The 22,188-nt window shown below is 35.3% G+C and overlaps 1 protein-coding gene across 2 annotated transcripts in view; it reads left to right on the top strand.

Moving 5' to 3' along the window:
- The first annotated feature begins 6,744 nt into the window (after positions 1 to 6,744).
- The window catches only part of LOC118188907 (papilin-like), a 345,995-nt gene continuing 330,551 nt past the window's right edge, over positions 6,745 to 22,188 (top strand). Inside the window, exon 1 of one of the 2 annotated variants that reach the window (XM_035359431.2) lies at positions 6,745 to 6,881. In XM_035359431.2, the coding sequence (XP_035215322.2) occupies positions 6,856 to 6,881 (26 nt within the window). In that variant the 5' untranslated portion in view covers positions 6,745 to 6,855. The remainder of the gene's footprint in view (positions 6,882 to 22,188) is intronic. The other variant, XM_035359432.2, reaches the window with a different exon arrangement.

Here is a 22,188-nt window from a genome sequence, read left to right as displayed (position 1 = left end):
ATACAGACCACCTGTTGAGATACTACATAATAAAGCTCAAGCTGGACGGTTGTTATTGCTTAAGGAGTTTAAGAAAAATCACCGGTGTGGTCGCATCTGGCTCCAATTTCTTCACAGAAGTTCTTTCTTGAAGGGTACAACTGAAATGAAGGAGTGCTTAGTATTTTAATATCTGTTGTTAAATTTTATGAAGCAAGAGGAGTTTAAAATTCTTTTTCATTCCCTTAGAATTTTTAACGTGCATAATTTTACTTAGTGTGCTGAGGCTCAAGTTTTTAAGTACGCTAGACTAATTTCCAAAAATTAAAAAGTCAATTTATTTATAATTAAGGAGTTTAACGAGAAACCTTTAAATATATTTTCATAATGAACCTTCATACCTTCATAATGAATTTTCATAAATATGGTGCAGATAATGGACACATTATAGGTATACGCTGCACACACACACAAAAAGAGACAGTTCTATATCTTCTGTTCTACTGGGCCGATTGACGAAATTTACCTTGCGTTTTCTATGTCTCGAAAGCCCGACTTAGGATATGTTTTAGATTTATATATAGCATTGTTCTAACATAATTATTTATTTACTAAAGAAATATTGATTATATTATCTCCTAATATAAATTTAGTAGAATGTATCAAAATGAGGGAACCCAGAAGTATGAAATTTAATTCCGAAAATTGTTTTTTAATAGGAACTTAGCGAAAATGCTACATTCAGAATGAGTTCTTTGGTACTATAATTTGGCTTTAATGTCTCAGGTTTCATAAAAATCCAATCACTTAACGGAATTTGACCTTAACTAAATTTGCGAGTTTGGCATTATCATTCTTACTTGAGTAAAAGACGAAACACCTTCGCATTTATAATTTATTGTTCATTGAACGGAAGTTGGTTTGTTCCCCCTTGAAAAGTCAACCAATTTCTGATCAATGACGATAATTACTTGGTTTATTAATTTTCTTTTTCAAAGTTTGAACTTTTGTTATTCATGATTTAAATTCAAATAACTTTCAAAATCTTTATCATGATCTAAATTCATGTCCCCTTAAATTTTTTTTTTTTCATGATTTACATTCAAGTTCCTTTTAAAAAATAATTTTCGGTATTAAATTTAGTACTTCTGGGTTCCTTCATTTTGATAGTACATTCTACTAAATATATACAGTCAAAAGTCGTTAATTCGGACACCCATAATCCGGAATGATCTATAATCCGGACCTCAAAGCTAAAAACTTTCTGCGCATGCGCCGCATTGACACATGCGCATAGGTGTTTACGCGTGTGCGTAAGACCTTTACGACTGCGCATATGCGTGTGCGCAAGCGCAGAATACGTTTCCGCGTGCGCATTTTATGTATAACGGACGGTATAAGCTAAAATTATCTAATTATCTATTTCAGTTAATGTTGATGATTGCGTTGTTCCTTAATCTTCGAATTGGATCCGGCTTATTATTTTTTGCAGACTGTAAGAGCAATTTTATAAAAGTAAAGTTGAACTTTCGATTATGTTAAATAGAATTTCCGATGCTGGAGCTCCCAAAGGATCTACAAAACGAAAGTATGTTTCGATGTCCATCAAACACAAAGTGGAATTGCTGCAAAAAATGGATAAAGACATGAAGAATGTGACAGAGAGGTTAGTGAAAACGAAAAAATTTCGATTGACAAGTTAGTCGGTATTCTCGGCACAACAATTACGGGACTTGAACAGCGGAACTTTGTAACTGAACAAGAAATTGTGTCTGTTTATAGAATTAAAGAGAAAGTATTATCACATAAAACGAAGCAACTTAAACAACTTACATTGAAAGAAATGTTTAATAAAGTAAACAAATAAATATTAAGCTTTTTTTTTTTGTAAATTTTGATACCCTTTAGATCATAATTGTTCTTTATTTCATAAATTACGGTTTCATATTTTTAATTTTAGAATTTCTGCATGCCATCTTACGAGATTTAAACTGATGATCTATAATCCGGAAAAATCGATAATCCGGAATCGCCGAAGTCCTGACGAGTCCGGATTAACGGCTTTTGACTGTATCAGGAGATAATATAATCAATACTTCTTTCGTAAATAAATTATTATTATCTTACTTTGCAGCTATTGCGCAAGTCTTAGAAAAACTTGTTTTCGATTTTAATGAATTTCAGTTCATTCAATTGTTTCGGACTTTTTCTGAAATGACATACCGATTTGTTTCCATATTTCAGTTTCTATGACTCAACTTTCTGCAACCCAAATATTCAATTTTGTAAAATTTAGTGAGAAACTTACCGGGAAATACAAAAATTTATATTGGCGTACTCTTTTCGGTTTGCGCCAAGAGTAATTCGCTTGGCGATATGCAGTTTTCTCCCCATTCTAACCATTATAGGCGTTGGTCACTATTGAGGCCATAAGCGGTGGTCTCTTTATTATAGAGGCGCCTAACAGGTGGGTCACGGTTGCCTCCTATGAAGGGACAGACAATTTACATCCATGCCTTCTCCGGGATTCGAACCCAGGCCCTTCGGTACGGCAGCCAGTGTCACCATTTTAATATATTATATCAGTTAAATTATACTGAAGATATATTGTGTATAGTTACAGGTGTTCCATAATTAATTAATTATTTAATTAAAATTGAAGGGTTGTGCTGTATCTAGACTTTAAGTTACGTAAGTTGCGTTAATGTCTTACAGATCTTAACAGAATGGAAACTAGTTATCGCTTAGACTGAAACAAATCCTTAGGTTTAAAGAAGTTTAAAATAACCATTTTATTTAAGTCTCAAATGAACATAACGCACTGCTTCACAAGCTCCGCTACTCCCGGAAATTAAAATTAATATTAGATACCGTTAATTCAAGTGTAGGTAACGTAAGCTTAGACTGCAACGCAAAATAATCTACTGAAGCTGGCTGAAGACAATTGCGACGCGCCCTTTAAACTTCGGCTAGCAAGATGCTGAAGGCGAGAATAAACTAAGCAGAGCTGGTGATTATACGTAACAGCAAGACAAGGCTGCCAGAAGCTCTAATTTAAACGGATGTAGATTATGAAGTGGTGTATGTTATCCCAAAGGAGTCCTTGATAAGCTAGATAAGACAACTATGCCTTTGAGTGGACATGACTTTGCTGAGCTAGCAGGTGAAACTCCGAGAATGGTCAAGAAAATAAGGTAAAGGTGAGAAGACCATTGTCTTCTTTATTGCATACGAGCCAATCTGATGGAAAGCGACAACAGATAAAAGTCACACGGCGCAAGAAAACAAGTAAACGCCAGTAATCCAAGATAGGTTGCGAAGTTACGGTCTCTAAGCATGTCTGATCAAATTATGTTCTGGAGTGACTGGTGTCAAAGAACTTCGGAAAAAATCTGCAGCATCGCAGATAAGCTCACTTTTAAAGAAACATTCTTCTGTAGGGTCGATTTTCAAGTCATCATGGATCAGTTTGTTTTGTAATCAGATAATGAGCATTTCAGATGTGCTCAGAATCTGATTCTATACCTGGTGTTTGTGTAAATCTACATTTTAGACTGACGCCCAATCTGGAGATGTGTGGCATAGAACTGGCCTTGCTAATGCATAGGTGAATCTTGAGAGACAGTCCGGAGTAATTTCCAAGAAGTACCGAAAGCGATACCACGGGCTTTTCCTAGAAAGTGCTTAATATGATAAGTCCATGTCAGCCTTTGGTTAATGATGCCCCCCAGATAACTTAAACGATCGTCGCCCAGACGGTATAGGGATTAGGGAAGTAAACCGCTGAATCGACTTCCGACCCAAGTATAGGTATATCCACGCAGAATTGGTTACCAACTCAGCGACAGTTAACAGCTAGCTGACAGGCCAGAGCCCTGGGCAGCCCCGGCTGAGCAGACGACATTTATAAAATGCAAAAAAAGACATATATATGTGCATACAAGGCACTTGAAGAAGAGTACAATCAAAATATATGTATATACATATAAATACTAACTCAGAAACAGGTATATCTACACTTACATACATATATATTCAAAAACAAATAAAAGTATACATAATCTCACTCATATTCATATATGCATCTATACATATACGTTATCATAATAGTTAAAGTTTACATGAAGCATGCCAATGAGGTACGCGTGATCCTTAGTATAAATTAGGTACCATAAATAAAAGATATAAACATGTACAGATATAAACAGTACAAACTTTGTTTATGAAAACCTGGCACAGCATAAATACAAAATTACATATTGAACATACATATCACATGCTGTGTTGCTGACATATTGAACTAGCTTATATAATTAAGACACAATAACACGCCGAATAAATACTAATTCAGAAGTCAAACAACAAAAACCAGCGTTATATTTAAAAAATTGCCATACTGAAGGTGCGATGTCTATTTCTAACAGAACTGTGCTTAGAAATGGCGTTGTTAGAACTTAATGTGTGTTAGATACGACTCAAGTTTGTACTTTGTGGCTACTATCTTACAGCGTCAGAAGAGTAATTGCTACTAGAAGAAGTAGTCAATAATTGAAGAGTAATTGCAGTAGTCAATTATCGTTTTCAGTTTCCGCTGGGCAACTCTGTTACTTCTGGAATCAATTTGGCCAGAAGGGGTATTAGGGGAGCCTACTATGGTGCCGAAAGTGCCGGGTTCGAATCCCGGATAAGACATGGATATTTGTAAATGCATAGTGTCGGTGCGGCACGGCGGCAATCTAAATATATGGCGAGCCAAAAGTCCTCTTGTGTAGATTGGTGGGAGACCCGCGGATCTTACCCGGGGTACTCTCCCTCAAAATTGGGGGTGGAAAATAGAAGTCCAGCCTCTCTTCGGAGTAGGCTCTGGCTACCATTGTTCTATGTAATAGGGACAAGATAACAACGGCAACAACTTAAACTATTTACACTGTTCAAAAAATCCTTAAATAAGTAAAGGTTGTTCAGTACTATTTGCCTGATCTTGCGTCTCCTTACAAATAGGGCCTTTAATGCATTTATACAGATTTGCCACTTCTTGCACCCATCCTCAATATCTAAAATAATTTCCTGAGTTTGGAGACTCTAATCTTCAACATTCAAACCCTCAGCTTAAATACGTAAGCAATTAATTTGCATTCTGGTGAGAACTATGGAAAGGATAAGATATAATAAAAGTTTAAATCATAGTAATTGACTAATTAACATAAAATACCTCATAAAATCAACCATCTGAAGGACTGGTTGTCGGTTTCCAAGACAATGGATAGATCGGCAAACGGATATTAAGTTGCCCTCCACGAAGCCCACACATCGCACTAATTGACTTTGATCTATGGAGTCACTTAACGTTTTTATCTTCGTAAAGAAGATTCGGGTTTACAGCATACGCAGCAAAGAATCCATCTCGCTTGTCATTAGATCAATCATCTTGCTATCGAACTTACATTATTAAAATGCCATTGGCACTGAATGAATTTGTGTCGTAATAAGACCATTTTGAACAAATTTTGCAGTTGTAAATACTGTAATGATATAATACTGAAATTAAAAGCCTGCTGTTAATATTGTAGCAGTCTTCCTGTAAAAGCGAGGCTAGCTATACAAGGCTTGGTTTGGTTTGGCTTATTTGATTATGGCAAAGCACTCAAGGGCTATGTGCCTAAAGGGAAGGATGCTTTCGTGGAGCACTTATTAAGAGAAGCTGCTTCGTATACATGTTACACATGGTGAAAACAATGAAAACGCCTATGCAGCCAGCCGTTCGCGGGATTTGAGCCTCGGACCGAACTACCAGTGTTCAGCTACTTTACCGCTCGGCCACTGATGGGCCATGCGGGTTATTGCATTATAAATTGTAAACGTAACTATTGATCAGCTGAGTGTAAAGCTATCGTTTATTCCATTTTGTAATATTTTTTTATCCTCAGCCGGTGTGGAGGTTGCAATCGTTTGTTCAGGATGGAGGAGGGGATAATAATAACAAACAAGAAACAAAAAATTTAAAATAAAATGTATTACTGAAGTTTTTTTTCTTTCGAGTGTTTCTTTTTATAAAATAAAAAAGTATGTAATTATTATTTTTTGAACACTTCCAGCTGCAGCTACACATCCGTGCCGCACACTTTGTTTTCATCTTCGCCTTTCTGAATTATATAAATTAAGATGTTGATGTCATTGCTACGCTACGAATTAAATCAATGTGTGATTCCTTAATAAACTGAGCACTTTAAAATTAATATTCGTGTTTCTTTATTATAAAAAAATACATTTTTATGTTATTCATTTAATAAAATATCTGACTGATGTGGAAAATAAAGTACCTTTAATTTATAACATGTCATTCTATTGGTATCTTTTATGAATATTTGGAACTTTAATAAGTAATGAAAGATATTTCGCATGCTATTTTTTACGTTCCTTACATAATCGTTTGGCTTTTTAAGCATATTTAGTTCAATATTTAGTTTAGAACGTTCGAACTGCTACCCCGTGATGCATCGTACTCCAAGAAAAGAAGCTTATGGAGGGCGTTATCGGGATTTATCTAAGGAACCGTTAAGAACTTAGTGTATTAACATATAAGATGACACCAAAAAAGTGTGCTAAGTAAGGCTACTACAAGCAATTAAAGAGCTATTTAAAACGTCTCATAAGAAATAAACAAGAAAAAAAGATACGCGTGATATCGAAACTTGCTCCGCGGCGCCAAACATTGGCGAATTGGCGTCCAGTACAAAGTCGCCAATCCGAAGACGAGCCGGTAGGTAAAAAGACATCTTTTCAGTTCGTGACCTTGGTCCAAGTAGGGAAGGAAAAGTTTTACGTGGGGTCCTCTCCTTTCGCTTGACCCGTCCTATTCTCATTCCACTTTGAGCGATGCTGCCGCTAAGGATGGAGTCGAGGTAAGTCTTCCAAAATTTCTTTTCAACCAGTATTTTTCTACGGAATATTTCTGCGAACCCCTTTTTGGCGGCTTAAGAATGAATCGCGTGCCAGACGCACGTGTTCTGTGTTTAGAATTTTTTTTCTCTCTTCAACTGGAGTATAAACAAAGCACAAATACTTAATGCAAGACAGATTTGTAGGAAAGGGACATTATTCCTAGGCAGATTTTACGTATATTAACACAGGCGGTATTTTATTTCAATACGTGAAGTAAAAAACATGAACTGTGTATTGTCGTGATTCTTAATACCATACAGCGGCTTCCAAAAGTGTTCCTACACTTTAAGAATTTGTATAAAAACGTTGTAGCCAGGAATTGAATTCGAATATAAATCCCAACATTTTTTTTTTTCATATCATCTCCATGCGATTTCGAATAAAACCTAACTTTTTTTAAATACTGACGTATTTTCTTTCTCTAAAATTTAAAATGTAAGGAGGCATAGATATAACGCTCCACAAAAGCAATCATACACCGAAACATTTTTGTAAAATGTCATACATAAAATTATCGTCTGCAATTTTTTTTTTTTATTTTTCAGCTTTCGATGACATTTAAAAAGTCGTTTGATTTCATTCTTTGCTTGCTTCGTTATATTTTATTTAATATTTAAAAATGGCTCGTAGTCGTAAGGAAAGAACGAATAGGATTCTAAAATAGGTAAATATATTAAGGTAAAGGCAATACAGCATCAGTATTTTCGTTGAAGTATAAATACAAGTGTACACTTTGTTTGGAAAATGTATTTTCAGAAAACTATACACTTGTATAACGAAAATTTCTAAAAGATTCCATAAAAGAATTGTATTTGGTTTTCATAGAAGCAATATTTTATGCCCATACATATCATTTATTTATATTACTAAAATGAGTACTTTATATAATGGAATGTTTTTTTTTTCACATTAAATATTAAAAAATTATTTTTCGTCGTTAGTATTCAAGTTAGAAAATATGTATAGTAAATGAGTGAGTAAATTAATATGTAAGCTAAATGAATGAACTTGCATTACGTTCTTTTGTTTTCATGGATAAAATAAATAATTAAGCACAACTATGAAAGAGCGATATTTAAAATACGCTTGGTTGATTACTTAAACGCCCTTAAATACGTATTTTACTGTAAAACCTATATTAAAAATAATTTTTAACAATACCAGTGTTCATATTTTTAAGGTCTTAAAACACATAATATGATTTTTTATTTGTAATGCAGTTGTTTTCCCAAAAGTATTTGTTTTGTTAATCAAAAAAGATTTCAGGGTATTACAGAATATTTCAATTTCAATCTGAGAGAATGTTTCTAATACGTTTCTAAATGTCTGTGGCGATAATTATTTCAAAATATAAGAATTTCCTTGCATTTTGCGTCTTTTCCTGAGAGAATTTTTAGTATTAGTATATTTTTAAGAAGTTATTTATCTTGCTTTCTTAAATGCTTTATCGATAACGTAAAAACTTGTATATTTAAATTTTAAATTATTCCTTGTCAAAGTACTTCATGTATTGTCTGAATTTTTTTTGTTCTAAAATTTATATATAGTCTATTTTACGTGTTACATTACATAATAATTAATGAATGATTATGATGAACATACATTCCTTCATCAACTATCTTTATGCAGTGTATGATAGTAGACGAATTAATGTGTATTTTCTAATGTATATATTTCAGATGCCCTAAGTGTTCCACTATTTATTGTAATTCAATATTTATGCAGTTTAATGAGAATTTATATTGATAAATTAGGTTTTCCGAGTGTACAGTTCAGGCACTTTCGCTTTATGGTTTATCATCCAACTAATATTATATCTTCTACGCTTATAAATAAATGTGATATACCCAATGAAAATTTCTCTTAAGTTTTGTAGTCGATGTTTTCTCATGAAACTTTTCTTTTTAATTGAAAAATTTGCGTAAAATTAAAATTACTCGTAAATTTCAAAATCGCAGTATTTCTTCCGGAAATAGTTATTTTGGAAAACCTCTTTATTTATTTGTAGCGTAAGTTATATAAAGCACTGTCTGCATTTGAGTTATCTGTCGATTGATAAACTATAAACGACGGTCTGTATAACGAAAGTATGGACGGAGAGTGGGTAAGTGGGAATAATCCTCCCCCCCCCCGAGTTCAACTCTCAAAGACTGAATGGCTGGCTGCTTGATGTTTCTTATGGTTTTTGGCTTCGTTATTTAAAATAAATATCAGCTTTTCTTGTATGCCGTTCACTAAGGCATCAATCCAAGACACCTTACTATTCAATAAGTACGGGTTACAGAAAGTATACACCTGATTTAAAGAAAATACGTAACTGTTCTCAGTCGTTTCTATTTTCTTTTTATGTGGAATTGTGGAAGCTTCGCCAGTGGCTGAGTTTGTAAGACCACTGAATACTGGTAGTTCGTCCTATATTCGAGCTTCAAGGACTTCGAGCTTCATCTAGGATTAACAAAAACTTTTCATGATTGAAAAATTGGGATATGTTTCTTGCATATTATATTGATGCAACAGCAAAATTATGTCTGCCAGATTATATAATTACTCTTTATAATCTAGCAATTGATTTTTATTCTGAAATTCTCAAAGATTTTTGTATTTGTATAATTAACGGTACATGCAACTAATATCTGAGCGCCGCCTGAGATAACCACTGACCTGACTTTGTCGTAAAAGATTTAGTGTTAATAGTCATCCTGGCAGAAGGGAATATTTCCTCCGTGTAAAAATATAAATATAAATATCACGTGGGCATACAAGTCCTGTGTATAAGCATAGATATGTTAATTACAAACATTGTCTTGTACAAGTTGCATGTGATTGTTACATAAAATCGTGACAATTATGTATACATTTAAACATTATCTGAATTCATATTTACAATTCTTGTACTGAGATAATCAAAGTAAACTTGTAATTCATTTACACATTGACTGGATTTTCAATATCATTTAAACTGCCCAATCAATATTATTTTTATCAAGTACATACAAACTGGATAGTAATATGCTTACATTACAATAGTTTTGCTCTTACAGTCCTGTTATTATTCTACGGGGTGAGCTATTTTTCTAGTGTTGATTTTCAGTTGTTGTAGTATTTTGAATTGGTATTAAAATTATGCTGCGAAGATACAATTCTCAAGAGAGGGGGAGAATTTCTGAGTACCTTACTGAGCATAGCCTGATTACCTCCTCTATTTTAGTTTTCGTCTGCTTGTTACCGCAGGTATTCTCCGCCCATTGCGGCCAATATTCACTGCTTGGCATTTTTAAATGCAGTTTATCGGTTTGTGAGCAGTTGGAAGAGGAAGTGATCTGCATCACTTACTGCACCACATTCACACAATTCTGATGCTCGTTTGCCGAATCTCTTAAAGATAATGTGGGAAGGGACCACGGCCAGTGTAAAATTGAGTTTGTGCTCCGCTGTATGTATTAATTGAGCATGTAACTTTCGGAAAGAACTTGTAGGTTTTCCTCCCTGTGCTTTCCCTTTCCCATCTTTTCTGCCATTCTTGTAAAAGGCTATTGAGCGTGATTTTTTTTTTAAATAGGACTGCGAAACACTTACTGCGTTTACCAGTCTACTGGAGTCATTGGCTGCAGATTTCGCAAGCACGTCCGGAACCCAGATCAAGATGAGTCTGTCATCTGGTCGGATACTTAGAAGAATGCAACTAATATCTGAGATTCTTAAATAAATATCGCTGATCTGCTGGACCTACTCTTTGGTTGGGCGTTGGCAGTGGTAGACGGTTTCATCGGGTGGGCTTTTTGCTTAAAGTCTATTTGTTATATGATGGTACAACTGCCTACTTGATGGAGACCTGACGCTTGACTTGTGTTCGAACCCGCCTTTGATATTTTAAGTGGTATACTGGTTGGTGTTCAGCAGAGATGACTTTTTCTGCTCTTGCAAACCTTCCGGCCCAGCTGGTATAGTGGTTAGTGACTCCAGTTTGCAGTACCGATGGGTCCGATTTCGAATCCTGTAGAAGGTGTGGATGTTTCCAAGCTTGTAGTGGCTGTGTGGCAACAGGCAGTCAAAATACACGGTGAGCTGAAAGTCCTCTCGAGAAGGTGTTCTTTCTCAAAATTGCGGTGGAATGGCACATTTAGTACGGCGAGACTATACTTACACGACCAGTCGTGAATTCTTGGTGTCCCGCCCACTTTTACCTGTACCCTGCGCTCGAACTCAGAAGAACGGGCTGAATGGTTTGTTTTCGTTGTTCAACATGAATACGAGCCAGTTTCTCTCAGAAATTCCTACGCGAAAGTAGCCCTTCCCTTTGGCAGGTAGTCCGTGTGTGCTTTGATATTCAGATAACTTAATCGCTGCACACTACCAGTTCCGTCCTGGGTTCGAATCCAGGCGAACGAGGTAGCTGCATTGAGTGTTTTCATGGTTTTCCCCATCTGTAACCTGTATACAAGTCACTTTCCCTTAAAAAGCCTTCCAGGAAGGCATTCCCCCCTTAGGCAGGTAGTCCTACTGTGCTTTGCCCGAATTTTGATAGTACATATAAACCAAAACAAACAGAGCCGCCCAACCGATATATTGGTTAGTGTCGCTGACTGCCGTGCCGAAGGCCCCGGGTTTGAATCCCGAAGAAGGCATGGATGCTTGTAAATGTATAGTGTCGGTGCGGCATGTTGGCACTGTAAATATGCGGCGAGCCGAAAGCCCTCTCGTGTTTGATGGAAGGGGAGGAAGGTGGGAGACCTTCGGTCCGCCCCTCCCGGGTTGATCTCCATCAAAATCAGGGGCGGAACTGAGCTAAATCGCACTGTCCACCTGTAAGGTGCTCAAGACTGTTGGCAACGACAGGCGTAACTTACGCTGCTTGCCACGAGGAGTCGTGGGCTTGGGCCGATGTTACTGTCAGACACGTGAGCAATAAGTAACAGCAATAGACCAAACCGATCTGAAATTAACCATTCTTTTTTCTTCAAAAAGTCGCCAGACTGCGCCAAGGTGGTTGCGATAATACCCCAAAGTACCGAATATATTTCTGTAATGCAAATCGAAGCCTTATCACCGCCTGTGGACGCAAGTTTCGCGTCTACTACTATCTAAGAGAAAGAGGGCCCTTAAATCATTCTGCATTTCCTTATAATGATGTTTTTTCTTTTATAAAGGCAAGGAAAATGGTCAACGTGGGTCTCTAATAATAAGGCTGAATTTAGTGTCCAAATATGCATAGTTGGGTCCTGATACAAACGGATGTCCGCCCAACAGCGGCTGAGCGGTAAAACGCTGAACATTGGTAGTTCTGATCTGGGTTTGATTCCAATTTGTTCGTTTCCATGGTTTGCCCCATGTGTGACATGTATATGAGCTACTTATTCCTAACCAAACCAAACAAACGAGTGTATATCGTACAAGAGTGAAGTAAGAGTGCAAAATTTAGTAAATCTTTACATTATAGTAACCCTGCTACAGCAACCTGCTAGTTTTTTTTTTTTTTTTTTTTTTTGACGCCCTTTTGTTTTCACGAAGTAAAGGCATGTTCCCCCCCCCTCAAAATTTTTTTCCAACAATCTGCTAGCCGAATTACGCTTATACTAGAACTTTTGTGGAACAAAAGTGCTTAATTATGACAAAGATTAGGTGCGAAATTGGGAGAAAGTGTGGAATCGCCTACTGCTTGCCGCGTTTTTAAAAATTGCATACACACGGTATCCATGTACACGTCGACCTATTTTCACTTAAAAAAACCATCACAGAATTGCACAAAAATGGCATTGCGCACACTCTTGACTTTATCCATGTACACATCGACCTATTTTCACTTAAAAAATCAAAGAAAATTGACAAAAATCCAATTCTTCGTACTCTTGAAAAAAGCGTCAAACAAATAAGTGGGCGATTCTGCACTTTAGCAGAGAAATTGTTTCCAAGTGCTTATTAGCTAAAATCCCCACTGGAATTTTCCGGAAAATGTCACATTACATGTCTCATGATCTCTCATTTCTCCGAGACAAAATAATCTGTGATTCGAACTGTGTACTTCTCAGATTATTGCTAGTAAATCCTAGCTAGTAACCTTTATCGCCTTACCAAAATATCGCCAAACTACCTGTTACCATATTCTAAAGATTAGTCCAAATTTTTATAGGGACTTAATTATTTAAAAAAGAAAAAAGATTATTTTTTGCCCTTAATGGAAGAGCTTAACGCAGCAGAGCAAAAACTATTCTTCACTAATGACCCCTTCTCCCAAAAAAGGCAACTAAATTTATTGTCGGTTCAAATAAAATTATCCTTGGCTTTTTAGGTTTTTAGCCAAAAACCTTCCCAACGAACTTCACTCATACAGAATTATTAAGTAAAAGCCGTTAAAGAGGTGAAAGTTCACTTTCTCTTTCAATTATGGAAAAATAATTACGTTCACCGTACATATAATATAAAAGTAGCTTATTGTACGCATTCGTACGAATTGCTAAATTGAATATATACTACGTGCTTTCGGAAGCGGGCAGCTGATGTTTTGTGTGTAAATGCATTAGGAAGAAAAAAAAATCTGAAAGTTTTCAGATTTTACATTACGCCCAAAGAGGCTTTTTTTTTAACGTTTTGTGTGTTACCTTTATTTATTAAATATCATGTTGTTAGCACTTAAACCATAAAATTCAAGTCAACAGCAATATCGCAAAATAATTTTAAAATGAGCTTATCTTTAAAATTTCCGATACACAGTCTTGCGCGCTGGAGATAAAAAAAAATTTTTTTTCCTTAGTGTTGCCATTGCTCGCTTTTAAATCGTTCAGTTTGTTAATCAAAAATTCGTTAAAATTTTACAAAATATGAAATCGATAGTAACACAAATTTGGGCTTCCAGATGCCCATATTCGGGTGGAAACGTACGTTATTCAAAATCGGATGAATGTAGGTACCGTTGTTTTATCACAATGCGAGAAACATACAAACATTCATGCAAATTCTTCATTGTTTAATTTCTTTAAATATAATGCAGGGCTGTAATATTTGTTGGCAATAGTTTGAAAAATGATCCAACATTTATCGTGAACCACCGCAAAATGCCAAAACGAAATTAATAGTCCTTCTGCGCTAATAAAATATTTTCTTCAGATGAATTTCATCATGGAGAAAACGACATTTGAATGGATCTTGAGGAAATTTTCTGAACTGGAAATTTTGAATCAGAAATTTAATATTTGTATGCAAGGCAGTCATGGGGGAAAATTGTACGCAAATTTTCTTAGTAGAATCAATGCAATCTGAGTACTATTTGTAAATTCAACACAAACCGGTAGGTTTTTAGACACAACGCCTCTTAAATGTTGAATATCTTCAATGTTTCTAAAAGGTTGCACTTCCAGTTCTTGCACTAAAATAGACACAACCACCAGAAGAAAAATAAGTAACACATCCAAAAATATAGCCCTGAAACACGGGAAATCTCAGACGAGTAGATCCTTGCTTTCGTGCTCTGGATGCCAGTCTGCGAGGATACTGACTGAGTTGAAGACATTTCCGAAGCATGTTGTACAATCATAACGTGATCGTCAGAATGCTGTGCAATGCATTTCCCATTTTAATTTAAGATTGATACCTTGCTAATGTGACTCCTTTTTAATACAGCGTGTATCGCTTAAAAATCCTTTGTATTATGTCGATATGTAGGTACATTATTAAAAGTAATAACGATTGTATCCTTACGTTTTATTTTTAGTAAAAAATTGCTTTGTCCTTGAAGGACTATTGTTTTCGTTTTGCGATTTTGCGTTGAATCACTATAAATGTCCGTTTCACTTTTCAAACTATTGCCACCCAATGTTAGAGTCTTGCATTATATTTGAAGAAATTAAATAATGAAAAATCTGCATAAATATACGTATATTTCTCGCATTGCGATAAAACAACGGTACACAGAGCCATCGAATCTTGAATGACATAATCGTAATACGAATATGAGCATGTGGAAGCCCAAATTTGAAATATGGAATTTGTTTCATGATCGATTTCATATTTTGTAAAACTTTAACGAATTTTTGATTAACAAACTCAACGATTTCAAAGCGAGCCATGGCAACACTCTACGGGGGGGAAAAAAAAAAAAACTTTTTATCTCCAGCGCGAGAAACTGTGTATCGGAAATTCTAAAGATACGCTAATTTTAAAATTATTTTGCGACATTGCTATTGAACTGAATTTTATGGTTTAAGTGCGAAGAACATGATATTTAATAAATAAAAGTAACACACAAAACGTTAAAAAAAGCCTCTTTGGACGTAATTTAAAATCTGAGACCTTTCAGAATTTTTTTTTTTTCTGATTTGGTTTGGCTTATTTAATTATGGCAAATTAGCACCCGAGGGCTATCTGCCTAAGGGAAGGGACGCCTTCGTGGAGTACTTTCTAAGGGAAACTGTCTTGTATATACGTTACACATGTGGAAAACGCCCATCTATCGAGCCCGTTTGTCAGGATTTGAACCCCGGACCGAACTACCAATGTTCAGCGACTTTACCGCTCAGCCGCTAAACATTGATATTTGGTGAAATAATGTTTTTTATATGTGTGATATAACTAAGAAAATTCCCCTTAGGAGTAGCTCGAAAGAAACTTTACACAAATCAATAGATAGATAGCCATTCATATAATTACGTATCATTTGCATTCATGTGAGTTCTGTTTGTAGACTACAAAATTTAAGATACAGCAGCTCTAAGATGAGGGAGGGAACAAAACGTGATTAAAAATAATACTGCTGGGAAATTTCAGATTACAGCTAAGTAACTGAAAAAGGAATTTACTGTTAAAATTTGAAAATAAATAAATAAATAAACATTAAAATTTGTAAAAAATTAAAGAAAAATCGATTCAATTTAACATTTAAACGTAAGTTAAACAGTTATGATGGGCTTACCGCTTTAAAACCTTAAGACAAAGAATGTAAAATCATATAGTTAAAATACTGCTCAAAACTGTTAAACGGCATAGAAGATAAACTTGAAATGATATATTTCATATGAATTAATACGATGAGAAGTCTTGTGAAATGCCTTAAGGATGAAAAGATTTAATTATTATTCAAGACGTAGCAGTGCCTTTTCTGTTATAAACTTACCCTTCTACTCCACAAACTCTTACAATTCCATTCTTCCTCACAAATCTCTACAACCTCTTCCTCCTATGCATTAGTACTATGAGAGGTCTTATCAACTGGCTTAAGGAAGAAAAGAATTAATTGTTCAAGACGTAGCAGAGAGTTTTCTGTTATAAACTTACCTTTCTGCTTTACAAACTCCTACAATTTCTCCCTTCCCTATAAGCCCCTATAAGCTTTTCCTCCTGTACATTAATGGAGAGTTGATGAGGTGTCTTATGAACTGGTTTAAGGAAGAAAAGAATTAATTGTTCAAGACGTAGCAGAGAGTTTTCTGTTATAAATTTACCTTTCTGCCCTACAAACTCCTACAATTCCTCTCTTCCCTACAAGCTCCTGTAAGCTTTTCCTCCTGTACATTAATGGAAAGTTGATGAGGAGTCTTATGAATGGGTTTAAGGAAGAAAAGAATTAATTATTCAAGACCTAGCAGTGCGCTTTCTGCTACACTCGGGGCAGCTATTTCTCGCAAATGAAGTGTCGACAATTTTTATTTTTCCAGGACCTGAAATTCGCATTGCGGAAACAATATAACCACCTTCGAGTCATTAAAAAAAAGGAAGCTATATATTACCTAAATTAGTAGTAACCTGCATTCGGTTTCTATTTAGTTGATTAGGCAAAATAGGCTAGGGCTATCTGCCTAAGGAAAGGGTTGCTTTCGTGGAGGGCTTTCCAAGGTACACTGGCGCGTATCCACGCTACACTTGGGGGAAAAATCACGAAAACGCCCAATGCAGCAAGCTGTTCGCATGGAATCGAATCTAAGTCGAAACTACCAGTGTTCAGCGGCTGCTGGTGGATGTAACCCGCATTGAAATTTGTGAGATTTTTCATCCTACTTTCTCGGTTTGAGAGGGCTTTAACTGTAATAATTGGCTAATTTAGTTTCTATTATCTTTTTTACTTCCGCGTAAACCATAGTTTACTAGTAGCATTCGTACAAAAATGGGGGGGGGGAGTTCTGTAATGAGGACATATTTGTAACGAAACCTGCTGTATGACTTGAAGTTTTGCAGGTTAAATAAATATATTTGAAAACTTTAACCACCTTATTAAGAATGTTTTAGTTTGGTTTATTTGATTATAATAAAGCACAGGAGGGCTATCTGCATTTTAAAAATTTTCTCGCTCTGTTAGTTAAATCAATTGCTAATTTAATCTTTAAATTTATTTTGCAAATTAATAAGAACATGCGCATTATTATCGTTATGAATTTAAACTGAGTTTCAGAAGTAAATATAGCATTTTTATGATTCCTGTAATTAAAATGGGGCAGTCGATTCTGTTCTTTTGTAATGTTTCTTCACTAGATCTCAGGTCGTGTCGAGGGGCACTGAACGTACTTCTCGAGTACGCTATTTCAGAAATACAGGGACAACTGATTATCCACTTGTGCAACTCCCGAGTTTTCATGCCATGCTGGGTCGTGAACATTGCATGAAACTGTATACCATGTGTCATATTTAATTTCAGCGAGGCAAATATTATTTGCTATTTACAATTTTCTTTTCCATTCTGCGGCACAATTTTTGCAGTTGAGAGCTGGCTTGTGTTTAAGAGCAGTTACTGTCGGAGAGGGATTACGTTTTGATGAATCATATTTTAATATTTTAATCTGGCAATGGCTGGCTTGTATTTAACAGCGGTTACTGTCAGAAAGAGATTATGTGTTGACGAATCACTTCGAAAATTTTTTTGCTGTCTAATTCTTGTTATATAGAAAGCCAGTAGATGGTGTAAAACCATGTGGCAAACCTTCCTAACGACGTAAAACCATGTGGAAATATCCTTCTTTACATCCTTGTCTTCATTCCGATGATAAATTCTGATATGCTAGATAAGACAACATATTTCTAATTAAAATATGGTATTTAACCTACGAAATAATCAGGAAATGAAATTATTTCGTCAGTTTACACCTTTCTGATTAGTGCAATATTTATAGAAAAACAATCTAGACTGGTCTCCCCAGGAGTTAGAGTTAAAATCACGGGAACACTGGTAGTTCGTCTCTGGTTTGGCTCCCGGCGACTGAATGATCTGACTATATGAAATTTCTGTAGTTTATCGCAGGTGTAGCTTGGTTACTATTCTGGGAACTTTTACGTTTCGCCGGCGCAAGTCTCGCCAAGCAGACTTTATTGGCGACAACACACAGTATGCACATAAAAAATGCAAATGTTCTACGAAATTTTTATTTTGAAGGTATAAACATTTTAATATCGTTTACAATTTTGTAAATTTGTAAAAAGACGTTATTTTAAAAATTTATTATGCTTTAATGGTACAACATCCTGATTCGCCGTTTCATATTACATGCCCCCCAAGTGATCTCATCTCAAGTAAACTACGCTACAACAATCTAATTCTCTCAATAATTATCTACATTAATTTCAGGTTAAATCTTAATTTGGAATACGAGTCCAAGAATTATTTCAATTCGCACGGATAGCTTAGTCAGAAATTATTAGTCCAAAAGGGCTTTGTCCCTGAAGGACTTATTTTTGTTTTGTGATTTTGAACTGAATCACTATAAATGTCCGTTTTACTTTTCAAACTGTTGCCAGCGAATGTTAGAGTCCTGCATTATATTTGAAGGAATTAAATAAAGAAAAATCTGCATGAATGTATGTATATTTCTCGCATTGTGATCAAACAACGGTACATAGAGTCATCATGACGTAATCCTCCTACGAATATGGGCATGTGGAAGACCAAATTTGGAATTTGCTTTATTATCGATTTAACGAATTTTGGATTAACAAACTGAAGAATTTCAAAGCGAGCAATGGCCATACTCTACGGGGGGAGGGGAACGTTTTTTTATCTCCAGCGCCTCGGAACTGTGTATCGGAAATTCTAAAGATACGCTCATTTTAAAATTATTTTGCGACATTGCTATTGAACTGAATTTTATGGTTTAAGTGCGAAGAACGTAATATTTAATAAATAAAGGTAACACATAAAACGTTAAAAATTCTAAGATTCTTTCTAACCCTTTGCGGCCCAGTGTGTCCGGTCTAGACACATCTAAAAATTTTCTTCTATACGCACAGAAAAATTGAATGGAAAAGGATTTATAGGTTACTACAGGTTACTCTGAACCTTCTTTATTTGCAGTAGATGGCAGCTCAACACGAAGCAATCCATATATTTTAGCCATGTTTAGTTTTTTAAGACCCTCATTTTTCAAAGAAATCTTCCAGATTCTTTTTAGGGTATAAAAGGAATCGTTTGAAAAGAAATTTCTATGTTACTTTTTTTGGCTGTATGCTAATCTCCTTATTCTATATTAGTTTTAAATTTTTACCTTGAAATCTTGCCTAAAATCAAACGGCGAACTCTAGGTGTGCCCAGACCAGGCTCACCGATAATCTATGACAACTGAGAGTCTGTATTCTTTGTTTCTCCGCATCTGATCGGTCAGTTCATTGACAACAATGCTCGTTTCAGAACTCTTTTCCGAAGCTCTATTCAATCAGTGGGCCCACAGAATTAAAAGATAAGTGCTATCTACACAAAATTTTACTTGTGTACTCCTCTAATTAGACTGCCTACTTTAATTTTTTTTGTTATCAAAACTCTAACTTTAAAAGATAGAGTGCCGGAGAGGGTTAAATCATGTATCCTGGACTGATTTATTTACCGAAACTATTACTACCGTTAATTAGTGACATTCATTTGCTAAATTTTGTGCGCCCTTCGCCAAGACCCTAAATCTTCGTATAATCTTCGTTCTTCATGATCCCTATTTTCTCTCACCAAAACGAAGTGAATGTATTTACAATCAAATATTCTTTTAATCGAAACTTATTTGTACCCGCTCGATTAAACCATATATATGTCTTTATCTTATAAATACACAAAGACGGTAATATGTATTTAAACTGGTGTAGAATGTAGATTCAGACTTTTAAATAAATAAGCCCTGATAGTTGAAAAGGGCTATGTCGTGATAAGAAGTTACTGCTGCCTTTATTTATATCTTAACAAGCAGCCATGAGACGACTCCTCTCGACAGACACTCATTTGTAGCCTCTCAGCTCCCCGTCGTTGCTACTGTATGACAAGGAAACTCTTCGCGGAAACAGCTACAATTATAGCCTTTCTTATTTTAGTCGATTTAGACGGTTTTATTTGAAGTTAGGTAAATTTCGTCGATTTTTAAGTTGTATTTTAAGTCCCTGATATCTCTACATATAATAAAAGAAAGAGTCTGTGTCTCTTTCGTTCGTGCTGCACGTAAACTAATACACCCAGGGCTACGAAATTTGGTACATAGGTGCATCTAGACAAGAGCCAGTGCACCTCGAAACCATTTTATCAAAATTCGAATCAGATTTTTTTTTTTTTTTCATTTTATCTTTTCTGATGAAATCGCATCATTTTGAATAGTTTTATTCTTTTAGAAATGTTGGTTTGGCAACAGTTTTTCATTCAGTTGTATACTGGACTGCTGAAAATCAGCACTGTTGCCACTTGGAAAAATGAGAACGATAATTCTGTGCAGCTTTTAAATTTAATGTTTCTTTTGGATGCTGGACGTTTGTCGAGAGAAGGCGACGGAAATCTGGTTAATTTATTTATTAGGATAATTAATATCTTCATTAAGAGTTATTGCTTATTTCATTGTAATTTTTTGTATGTAAAACATTTTTATCGATTTTTTTGAAGGGGGGGATAAAATTAGCTTTTAAATTCAATGTTTAGTGTTCCCGTTAGGCATTATTACGGTACATTTAAAAGCCAGACGAAGGCTGGCCGCATATACAATAAATAACTCTAAAAATAAAATGAACAATGGGTATAATGAAATACAAATAATGTCGGAAAAGAATTAACATACGCTTGATGTTGAAATTTTATCCGAAGGGGAAAAAATGTAACTTTAATAAAAATTAATACTTTCTGAAGTAATAAATTTTATTTAAAAGATTTAAAAAATTTTTAGTTTTTCCCGTTGAGTCTACAACTTATGTGCCCGAAAAAGTAAACTTACCTCAGCCGTCTTGTTTTATTTATGTATACGGGTTGTTTCAATTATAAGACAGTATTTACTTCCTTTAAATTACCCTTCTGATAATCATAACCGTCTTATATAGACAATATAAAATTTAAAATATGAATTGTTAAAACTGTTTTATCTATATTCATAAGCTGTCGTGGTAAAAGAAACCACATTTTCTCAGTTTTCCGGCAAAGTTTGGTACTGAGACCCTGCAATTGCTTAAGAACAATTACCTCAATTAAGTTCACACATGTAAAATGTTAGCCGTGAGCTTTTTTCCCCGCTTGTAATGTATTTAAAAAATGCTGGTCGTCTAACTGCTAAGAGCTCAGCAAATTCAAATAATCTTCAGAAGAAAAGCTTTTAAATTATTTTAAAAAACCTAAATTTGCACTGCCAGTAGCGAAGTGATAAAGAGTGCTAAAACCTGGAAGTTCGATCTGGCGAACGGGCTAGATGCACGTTTAGATTTTCCTCGTGTGTAACGTGAATACCAGTCAGTTTCCCTTGGAAAGTCTTTCACGAAGACAGGTATCTAAGTCCTCGTGTGCTTTGCAATATCTGAGTAACCTAACCTAACTTATTAATTCGGCTATTTAATGCAATTAAGTGGTAGTATCCCAAATAGATTACCCAAGATAATCCGAAATTACTTTGCATTGAAAAAACGGGTTTTGCAAAGTCAGGAATAAGTAAGTTTAAGGCTTTTATATTATGCAAAATCACAGAACAGTGTAATTAGGTTAAACTATTTGAATATGGCAACACACACAAGGGCTGTATGCCTCAGGTGAGGGAAGCTTTCGTTGTTTTCTGAGAGAAAATACTTCGTATTCACGTTACACGCAGGGAAACTAACTATGCAGCAGCCCGTTCGCTTGAGTTCGAGTCCAGGTCGAACTACTTGTATCCAACCTTTTTAACTGCTCAGCTATTAGTGGGACCCGTACATCAGGTGCATTTATGATGAGTTTCTTTATGTGTAATGAATGGTCCATATCTGGCTAAACCAGAAAAACGTTCTTTAGATATTTTCTTGCTTGGCCAGAAATGGAGATCTTCTAGTAAACTGTGGATAAGTGCTGCCACCAGTTACTTACCAAATGGTTTCATT

Source organism: Stegodyphus dumicola, chromosome 4, assembly GCF_044657685.1.
Source record: "Stegodyphus dumicola isolate Sdum_Otavi_A_Nest chromosome 4, ASM4465768v1".
Lineage (NCBI taxonomy): Eukaryota > Metazoa > Arthropoda > Arachnida > Araneae > Eresidae > Stegodyphus > Stegodyphus dumicola.
Note: the sequence above shows the minus strand (reverse complement) of the source record. Positions and strands in the feature narration are given on the sequence as shown.